General features: G+C 43.8%; 1 protein-coding gene across 4 annotated transcripts in view; it reads left to right on the top strand.

Annotated features, from left to right (window-relative positions):
• The first annotated feature begins 201 nt into the window (after positions 1-201).
• Positions 202-10851, top strand: part of ST8SIA6 (ST8 alpha-N-acetyl-neuraminide alpha-2,8-sialyltransferase 6) — a 53087-nt gene continuing 42437 nt past the window's right edge. For 3 of the 4 annotated variants that reach the window (XM_048511169.1, XM_048511168.1, XM_048511166.1), the window contains exons 1-2: positions 202-461; positions 759-869. In XM_048511169.1, coding sequence (XP_048367126.1) covers positions 367-461; positions 759-869 — 206 coding nt within the window. In that variant the 5' untranslated portion in view covers positions 202-366. Of the gene's footprint in view, positions 462-758; positions 870-916; positions 920-10851 lie in introns of all 4 variants that reach the window. The other variant, XM_048511167.1, reaches the window with a different exon arrangement.

Here is a 10851-nt window from a genome sequence, read left to right as displayed (position 1 = left end):
CCCACCTTTCAACCTCTGCCCCGGTCCTCTCGCCTACGCTGTCCCCGGGGAAGAAAGCAGGCACCGGCCGCCTCCCCCCGGAGGCCGGGGCTGGATGACTGCCGAGGGGGCGCTCCGGGTGCAGCCAGAGGCGCTGCTCCCCCCTCTGCTTCGGCAGCCCCAGCAGGGGAGGGGAGGGAGCTGCTGCGAGGCTGATGTCAGTGGCGGGCGGGGGGCGGAGCAGCGAGGGAGCGAGGGAGCGACCCGGCGCTCGCCATCGCCTGCCGCCCTCCCGACGGGGTGGTCTTGGCTGCGGCTGGCCGGGCTGGGGGGCTCTTCCGTCGGCCAGCTGACCAGCCGCTCCCGGCTGCGGGCGAGGCAGCCACGATGCGAGCGCTCGTTGCCCTGATCGCGCTGCTGGGCAGCCTGCTCCTCTTCCTCTGCCTCGTGTGGCTTTCCGCCGAGGGTTCCTTGAGCGCCAGGTAGGCGGAGGTGGGCGAGGGGCAGAGTTGGGGGGGGGGGGTCTCCGAGGGTCCCCATGTTGGGGTGGGGGCGGGAAGGAGGAGAGGGAGGGAGCAGCCCCTCGTCCCGGATTCTACCTCCAGCTGCCGGGAGGAGGTTGTGTGGAAGCAAGACTCCGTCAATCCAGGCTGGGAGCCAGCGCTGACCCCCCCGCCCACCAAGCCAGACTTTCTGTTCCCAGGAGCTTGCCTGGACCCTTTGTGGTGCGTCCACCAGAGGCTCTTTGACAACTTCGGCTTGTCTTGCTTGCTTGGCAGGGGCTGGGAGAAGGAGGTCAAAGACACCACCGACGCCCCCCCTCCAGTGATGAGATCCCTCCAGGTTCCCTTCGGCTCTCTCCAACTTGCTCCTCAAACGGCCACCAACAGGTAAAGGCTGAACAGTAATTGGGCGGGGGGGGGGGGGGGGAGAGAAGAACGCAGCAGGTCTCTTGCATGTTGTGGTTTGTCCAAAATGGTTCTGCGAGCCTGCAGCTCTAGGGTGCCTTGTGGGTGACCCGCAGGCTGATGCTCAGAAGGCTGATTCCTTGCCAGATACTATGTCTAAGAGAGTGCAAAAATTGCCAGTGGATCTTGTGATTTTTTTTTAAGTGTGATGTGCTGATAATTAAGAAGGTCATGTGCCTGCCAGTGCTGGTTTCATTCACTCAGCAAAGATGTTCAATTGCCAGCAGATTTTAAATAATAAGGATATCAAAATGTTTGTGTGTTGATGATTGATTGCACAATAACAACAAGAAATGGCAACGGTAATTATTTGTTCACTCCAAATCTGTAGAGGGGGAAATCATATGCTTTCACCCGAAAAATAAGATTTGCTTTATGTACAAAATAACTGAAGAAGTTCAATACAGATCAGCATGGAGCATAATGGCCCCATTTTCAACTGTTTCTTTCTGACCTTTTCCCTTTGGATCCAGACTTTTACTTTCTTTCACTGCTTAATGTCATAAGTCATCATGTAGTCTAGGAAGTTTCTTTTACAAATGCTTGGCCTTGGATCCATGCAAGCACCAGATTTTTTTCAGTTTCCTTTTTGGTGTTTGCCTTCCACAAAAACTGATAATTAATTCCTGCACCTTTAAAAAAATTGGAATTGGGCAGAAGAACTCTTCATAATTTTAATGTTTAATTTTTAATTTGCCCTTTGAAAAGCTCTCTCATCAAAACTCGAAATTAAAAAAAAACTATAGCATTTGTTTTAAAGAACCATGAAAGTCTTCTGAAAAATAGTCCTGTTCCTGGGGAAGGGGAATCCAGCTCATACTTGTAATTGGCATAGATACCTCCCTCTTGATTTTAGCTTGGTTCTCTTTGTGACTTTTGGGGATGAAAAGTGTAGAGTCAATTACATTTAAAATTACAGCTAAGATTAAACCCTGCTGACACAACTATTTGAGTGGTGAATTTGCAAGTCTTGAGGCAGTGTTTGAAATAGTCTTTTTTCACCAAAGAGGACAGATTCCCCTTTGGCCTATTTCAGTATGGAAGATGAGAGGGAGTTCTCAGAGTCTAAGGAAGTCTCAAGCAGATAAGCATGGAATAGTGGCAATGGGCTGCTAGGGTCAGGTAGCTGGACTGCAGGTAGCCAGAGTCACAGGAAATCATAGTGAGGTATGAAGGACCAGGGACAGCTCCAAAGTGCTGCAGACATTATTCCATGGAGGAGCAAAACTCCTATGAGACTTTTTTGTCTTGGAGTAGGTTTGAGGACAGCTTCACTGAGGGTTAAAAGGAACTTCAGCACAGTGATGTGGCTTGAAGCCTTACACCCTAACACAATTGAGTGGCCTTATTATGCCTTCCACCATTTGAACAGGATATTAGAAAACGGCGAGTAACTGGGAGTCAGTGCCTCACTAGAAAGGAAATTTTACCAGTCCTAGGTTAGAAACCAGCAACAAGTTCTTTGCTTTTGGAAAGAGGCTCTCCTTCAGTCTGTGTTTCTCTTAGGCTTATGCTGTATTACAGAGTTCTTCCCAATATGACTTTTTAAATTGTTTAGCATGGTTTTAAGTCTCAAGTGAACTGGGTTCTTATATGTAGCTGTTTCCTCAACTAATACATGCCTTGGGAGAGTATTTTTTTTTCAGCATTCAGCTAACATTTCTTCTGTTAAATTTATTATTGAATTACATCACTTCCAAAAGCCATTGAATAAGTCTTCCTACAAAGAGCTTGATAAAAATTACAGGTTCAAATGAAGACTGTAAGGGAGTGGCTTTCTTGCTATTAATGAATGGGATAATACAGTCAATTAGCTTTCTTTAACAGAATGGCAGAGAAGAAATCAAGGTCATTGGTTAAATCCTTTTTTAAAAAAGAAACATGAATTTCTCTAAATTTCCTTAGTTTTCTATCATTCTTGTGTCTTTAGCCTTCTATCATTCTTATGTCAAAATGCTTTGGAACAGTGAGTGGTTTTGAATATTTATTGTATTCTGCTGTGCACTATTTTGAATATTTACTGCACTTCTATATAACACTGTGAGCTATTGTTTAGGGAATTTAAACATCTCTCCTTTTTAAATGTTATTTTTAGTTCACCGAGGTCTAGCTTTTAATTATATGGTAGCAGTGATAATAAAATAGTACAAAGAACTTGCGGGTATGAGTTCTACTGTCTGCATATCAGGTGCAGAATTGAAGAACACATACGTAGCCTTTTTTGTTACTGAAAAATTGTTCGTTTTGTTATCTTTCCTATTTAAGAAGTCCTTAAAACATCTTTATTGTGGAACTGCAATGAAGCAGTTGGGAGAACCAGCAAATAACTAGTAACGAGGGGAAAGATACAGAAACCTACATTGTATGAATACTCAGTACCAGAGGTGTCTGGCTTAAGATCTGAAGGGTTATTTTATGAAATCATGTGAAATTCAGCCCTTTGGCCCTCCTTATCTTTATATTTTCCAGCTATGCTTGTCCTATTCAGAAGTTTTCCTTCATCTCATTCCTGTTTCCCTGCCTTTTAAAAACAAAACCATAATCTCACTCTGTGTCTCTCCAACCAAAAAAATGTCGTAAGCCTTCCTCTGTTTTCAGATTCAGAGTAATTTTTTCCTTATCTCCTTACTGCTTTGGTATTATCTGGCTTTCCTATCTCTAACTGACAGGTGTGCCTCCCTGACTGCAGCTGCTTTGATTTTCAAAATCCTATATTGACTGAACTGTCACTTCAGGACTTTGCCTTTGAACATGCTATGACATCACAGCAGTTCAAGCAATGATTTCCTGGCACTCTTTCGTTATGTTCTACACCTCCATTCACAAATGTCCGATCTCTTTTGCAAAGCTGTAGAATAATTAACTATTCATAATTAATTATTAATGATGCTACAGACCCATGTGTTCTTTCTTCTTTCAGAATATTGCATCCCTGAGGGTAAAATAGTTATTACAACCAATAGGAATAGTTACTTAGGACATAAGTAATGGACTGTAGTTTACATTACTCAGGAAGCATGGCAGCTGTCCTAAATCGAATGCTTCCATTAATTTTCTTCCAGAATATTTCTTGAAGGCATGCATGTTGTGAATGGACCTTTCAAGGCCTATCTGATAGATCTGTTATGTCTGCAAGACTTGATGCTACATAGAAACTGCGGTCAGGATACATTTATACTCAGAACAAATGGAAAACATGCTTAGTAAACATGTTTACTTGGAAAAATAAATTCTGTTGAATTCACTGAGGCTTTATATCTAAATATATTTATATTTATATTTAAACAAGCTTTCTATAAACATCATGTATATATATCAACTTAGTCTCAGTTCTTTGTTTTGTTATTCAATATGTTCATTGTACTATGATACAAGTCTTAGTGATTTATTTCAGAAGCTTATATGCTGATGTTTTATGCCACAAACTTATAACGTGCCTCAAACCCAGACCTGACTCCAGATTGAAATGGGTCTACGGGTAACCTTCTTCCAAGACTGCCTGGAACTGTGTAGCTACTACCTGCTTAAGCAACACTGTCCAAAACAATAGAGGAATGCTGGCAGTCAGGTGGTAGTATTTTTCTTTTTCTGGAACCATACTAACATGGCTACCTCTCTAGAACAATTTCCTCAAGGTGAAGAAAATTTTGAAATTTGTCTTAGTTGCAATATCTGCAGCATAATTGGTTAGATCCTACCAATTATTTCTGCAAGCACACAGGAGGGGTATTCACTGATTACTCTCCCCTGCTTTAGCAAGTCTACACCTCTCCTGTTGTTCTGTTCCTTGGGTTCCCCTGTTCCTCAGAAGAAGTATTTCAGGGGGCATTTTGGGCCACAGCAGGACTGGGAGTTTTCAGTAGGAGAGAAGTTTTCAGTAGGATTCAGTATTGTGCTTCATGTGAGCTGGCGTGGTATAATGGTTTAAGTGGTTGACAAGGATCTGCGAGACCTGGGTTTAAATCTCTATACTGTTGTGAAATAATATACAGGTTGTATATCATATATTTTCCTTAGTTAGTTGGAAGAAGGTTGGGATTCCAAATGATTAGATGGATAGAAGTTTGTGTGAAATAATACCAAAAAGTCTCTGACTGCAAGCAAAGCTCATTTTATTCACAGCTGATTCTATGATAATGAATGGAGATTTCTATCTCAGAGGAAATCTTGCTCTTGGTGGATGATGAACCCAGAACTATTGATGCAATCAAGGCTGGATCCAGCATAAAATTTCTGCTTGCACTAGAGGTTTTGCACAAGTGGAAACTCAAGGGAAATAAACCTGTGGTGGCTACTTGCACTACATTAAGCCAAATTTGTTGTATCCTTAGTTGGGCTTCAGCTTGCCAAATTGAACTGTGCTAAGCCTGTTTATGTTTTCTCTTGCAAAGTGCTGGACTCAAACCTTAATGTTCAACTGTGTTATCTTTCTTTCAGTGACAGCTCTGAATTTGACTTGATTCGGCTTAGTTTTGTTCCCCATCTCAAAAGCCAGTTCATATAAACTCACCCCATCTCAAGTGAATAAGAAGAAAGCTCTCAGACATGGGGCTCAGTCACTCAGCTCTTCAGTATCCTTGAATGGATGCAGCCCTGCTACAAGCATTGCCAACACTCTTGGGAAGTTGCACAAAGCCATAAGTTGTTCACAGATCACCAGCTGGTTCCATACTGAGCCAGTGTTGCAGACCTCTGGCACAGACAATCTGTGGTTTCTTCCAATTTCCAGATTTTCCTTCTCAAGTTGAGTGTGTCAGCTATACTGTGAAAACCCCTTTTTCCCTAGTAAGGAGACACACACAGCCTCCTAAGATTTTTGGATTTAGATTATTTTTGAACTATAAACCTTTTTCTCAGTTGTTTCAGGTGTTCCAAAAGAGTGAGGGTATAGGGCGGCTTTGGGTTTGCTGCTGTGGAGTAAGTTTTGTGATACACAGGGAGATCACTGAAGCCAGATTAATATATAAACAACTAGGAAGATTTGTTTATTTACAGACTGGTTTTAAAAGAACAAACCAGCAGAACAGGTTGCAAGGTAGACAAAGGAGTAATCTGGCTGAGGCACAAACATTTAAGCTCGTTATGACTTTAGAGGGTAGTTGGACTTTTCTGCAATGCTTTCAGGCATAGACAGACATTTATTGAATAGCCACTAGCTTGGAACCTCTCTCATGAACAGGATTCCACTAAAACCATTCTTCCCTTTCCCCAGAGTCAGGAAAACAATGCAAGGTCTGCTCATCACTATAGACAGGCCTGACAATTGAGCACTCTCTTTTCTTTGAGAGATAGAGCTAAACTGCTCTACCATTGTACCAGGAAGAGCTTCAACTCTGCTCATTCTCTGGAGCCAGACTTGAGATGTCCCTCCTCTCTCCCCGAAGTAGCTCTCTCTTATCTGTTCCATCCAATATCCCGTTCTCCTTCTCAAAGATGATTGGATGCTGGAGCAGCATTCTTACAGGCTCATCTGCATGGCTGATTTTCCCTTCAGGGGCAGAATACCCTCCTGTGTGTCACATATACCTTCTGAAGAATATGACAGGTCAGATAAGGTACTGTAGGTGGAGGAGGGAGTCTAACAGCAAAATCTGGATTCAATATCCTTTGCATGGTGAAAACATCAGTGGCAATTTTGCCTGAAAAAAAAAGGAATGTCAGCCCACTTCTTCTTCCACAGTTGCTGTGATTAATGTTATAAGACAAATTGTTACATTTGCAGTTTAAGATTTTACAGTCCATTTCACCCAGCATTTAGATAGCATATTACCGTATTAATCAAAGTGTCATGAACCCTAAAAAGCAACACAGTCTCATTATCTAATTCATCCAAATTGGTGGCAGAATACTTAAGAAGTTAAAAGCATGTATCCTACCGAGGAACGGCTATGGGTTTCTAATAGCAGTCAGGTAGTTGGTTTAATAAAGTCAACGAGAATTTAAAAAATGCCACAGAGTAATATTTCAGAATGCAATGACATGGAATGACATTTCCGAACATGATGCATTATGCCAAAATTTGTTACATCCAAACCGTAAGTAGCAGACGAATCTTGAACTGATGGAAGAGAAAACCATCACTGAAGCATCAGTGCAAATGTTCATGTACTGTTGGATCTAGCAGCTCATGTGCCTGAGATACATCAGGGTCGGGAAGAGGAAAGTAGGGGGAAAAGGGAGCAGAACTGGGGGAAAGGAGAAATCCCTTGGAAGGGGGAGGGGGAGGACCAGCAACAGATACACCATTGACAGGTTGTGACGGACTTGTGGCAACCTACTCTTCTCCCATAACAGACACCTTGTACGTAATCAAGTCTGAGAGAGTTCTGAAGAACTGTGACCAGTCCAAGGTCATCCAGCAGACTTCATGTGTAGGAGTGGGAAAACAAATCCAGGCGGGAGAGGGGAGGGAGGGGTGGCATGCAAGGGAAGGGGAGTGAGTGAGGGGTGACATGCAAGGAGGGAAGGGAAAGGGAGTGGACCCGGCATCTGGACCTGGCCCACCCAACCTAGCAGAGGGAGGGAGAGGGGAGGGAGGGGAGGGATGGCATGCAAGGGGAGGGGAATGAGGGAGAGGAGGGAGTAAGGGGTGGTATGCAAGGGAGAGGAGGGGAGTGGTGACATGCAAGGGGAGGGGAGTGAGGAAGGGGAGGGAGTAAGGGGTGGTATGCAAGGGAGGGGAGGGGGAGGGGAGGCATGCAAGGGAAGGGGAGTGAGGGAGGGGAGGGAGTAAGAGTTGACATGCAAGGGAGGGGAGGAAGGGGAACAAATGAGTAGAGTTTTCCATTCCTCTACATGACAACCCTACTCTTCCTTGATGATCTCCCACCCAAGTACTGACTGTAGCTGATCCTGCTCAAGCTCCCAAGCTCTGATGAACCTGGGCTAAGGGGGCCTATCACTCAACAAACAATAATAGAACCTTTCAGCTCTTCCCTATCATTTTTGCAAGGGTGAAGAATGCACCAAGATTGTCATCTATTGAGGCTGGGCATTGTTTGATTTCTCCTCTGAAATCTGCATGGAAAGATTAGATCTCACGTTCTCCAGAATTCTGGCAGTATTTGAGTCAGAATTCTAACAACTTCCAGCTTTCTAAGTCCAACAAAGAAAAGTACTGGAGAAAAAGTGAAATTCGTCCAGCAGCTGAAAGGTAGAGATAGAGTAGCTGATTAAAAATGCATTGGAAACAAGACCAAGAAATGCATAGCCTTTTTGACAAGGTTGTATCACCGGCTACTGCAAAGGGATTTGAATTGTGACTCTGAGAGCTGATGCATGGGTTCTGTTTTCTGGACAGGTAGAAGTCATTTACACTTTTATTTGGTCCTTTTAAAAAGAGGTCAGTGAAGAAGCTGCTACAAGATTCACATATGTAAGGGACATCAAAAACAGATATTTATTTCACGCATCTGTTTAAGAAAAAGTGCACCTTTTACTGTACAATCCAAATCGGGGGGCTGAAGCCGCATTAGAAGCAGCAGGAGCGCCATGCTCATTCATGTGCCTACTGCCCTGCACACAGTGACACAGATGTGTGGGTACATGGCAGCCAAACGCTGAAGCTAGCCTCTATTTCAGCAGGCCTCCACCAGAAATGCTTGCATTGGTGTTGTGGGAGGCTTTACAGTACACTGTTAGGCTGGGAATGGCACAGTGGCACGGATCTATGCCACCAAAGGTATGGCAAAAGTCATTTTATGTGATTGGCTCTCCTGGGGGAGAAAAGGTTTTTCCCTTTCCCCTGGTGCCCACGCCACCTACTGCCTCTTTGGAGGCAGCGTAGTGGCATCGTCCCTGGCCACTGCTCCATTGCCCCTCCCCCCCAGATTGGGCTATTCCTCAGAGGCCTTGTCAAGGCAGCAAGCATACAGTATGAAAAATTCCTTTCAAAAATGGAGGATGAGGGGCAGGAGAAAATGGGTGAAGGGGAGGATGGGACTGCACAGGGGCTTGTATAAGGGCCAGGTTTTTGGTGGAGCAGAGAATAAAAATCATTTCAACATGATTAAGGGAAGCTGGCTCAGAAACAGATAGAAAAAAATATTGCTGTAAAAGTGCTCTAAAAAACAATGGTGCAAAAATGAAGGGAAAACATTTCTGGAAACAAGCAGGGGGGAAAAACATGTGGCATTAAAAGCAAAAAAAATAGCATTTGGCAGCCAGATGCATTGTAAACAACTTGTGCAGAAAGGGCTAAAATTTTGAGAGCAGCAGGGGAGCAGGACAGTAAAATCATGAGGGAAAATTTTACAGAGCAGGGCAGGCATTGGATAGAGAAAGGAAGGCTAAGTCCCACTGCTAATGCCACACACATGTATGTAATCATAGTGGCTACAAAAGAAAGCAAAGAGTCTCTCTTTCCCTTCCTCATAAACAACTTTGTGGTCCGGCTGTACTCTTTTATTAGCAAAATACTGGTTGCCTTGTAAAAGTGAAGTCAAACTCAGGAAGGAAGGAAGGAAGGAAGGAAGGAAGGAAGGAAGGAAGGAAGGAAGGAAGGAAAGAAGGAAGGAAGGAAGGAAGGAAGGAAGGGTGGAGTTCATTATAGATAACGAATTTTGTTCATTTTTGTAATTAATAATGAAAGTGTTAATTATACATTATTAATAGTGATTAATAATTAGCTTTCCCAATGGCCCTGTATTGGTGGGCAACTGCCTGCCAATTCACTGGACTGCCTGCCAACCCTCAGCTGTTTGGTGGGCAGAAGTAGTCCAGCAGAAGGGGAGCAATCTACATACCCAGTGTGATGACATCACATCCAGGTTGATGCAGAAGTACCTGCATCATGCTGGGAGACGCTCTAGCACTCTTCCTAAAAACTCTATAGAAACCATAGAATTTTGGAGATACAGTGCTGCAGCATCCCTAGCTTGATGCTGGAGCTTCCATATCATTTTGGGAGTGATGTTATAATGCTATGCTCACAGAATACCTCACCTCAGCCCACCCCTGCAAAGGACCCTGTGGTTACCAGGAGAGACCTGACAACCCTATTAATTATGAGAGAAATGCCCAAATATAATATCTATAGGGAAATTTTGGGAGGAGAAAGAAAGAAAATAATGTTTTCGATTCTGATGAGAACTTTAGCAGTGTAATGTATGTGATGGCAATCCCAGTTATTGTGATTTCAGCAGTGGGAGAAGCCAACCAGAATGGACATGACACCTTTTTATGTATTTGGAATCGGCTGGGCTTTGGTGGGGAAGCTGTATTATTAGTCAAATTTCCTGCAGGGTTCAAACTTTCAGTGGGGGCTGGGTCTAGAGTGCAAGGCCTACTTCCCTAGTGGAATTGAATTTTCTGGGTGAGCAGATGTATACCTAAAGGGAAAGTGGGGAGCCTAAATATGGTCATGCCAGAGAAGGCAACAGGAACAGCACAACAATCTAGGTGGCACAATCTGACGGACCAACAAAAGCTGCTTCAAGAAAAACTGAGCAGTGGCTTGATGGCTTTCTCTGGTTTTGTGACTGAATTATTGGAGAAGATTGTATTGGGAAAGAGGCTCTGGGGCCTCAAGTTACTGTCAAGTTATTTTCCAGTTATTATCCAGTAAACTTATGGCCGTGGGTGTGAGAGAGCTATGGAGGCTTAGAAAAAAGGCCTTTGAGCTATGAATTCATTGCAGCAATCAGGTGGCTGGACTACTCCCATCCAAGAGCATCCAGGGGAATTCCTGCCAGTCTCAGGGACCCCATTTTAATATCAAACTGGATATTTTATCCAGGTGTCTGGAGTACACAGATATATGTGTCCTGGGGAAAAGTGTAGATAACACTAGTTTAAAAATAAAAAATAAAAAGCTCTTACTCCAGTGAACTGGAAGAAAGCCAGGACTGTCTCTTTCCTTTGCAGGAGAGATGTTTTGGGAAAGAATCACATTGGTGCTGCTAGA

This window comes from Sphaerodactylus townsendi, linkage group LG11, assembly GCF_021028975.2.
Source record: "Sphaerodactylus townsendi isolate TG3544 linkage group LG11, MPM_Stown_v2.3, whole genome shotgun sequence".
NCBI classification, from domain to species: Eukaryota; Metazoa; Chordata; class Lepidosauria; order Squamata; family Sphaerodactylidae; genus Sphaerodactylus; species Sphaerodactylus townsendi.
This window is presented reverse-complemented; position numbering and strand designations above follow the sequence as displayed.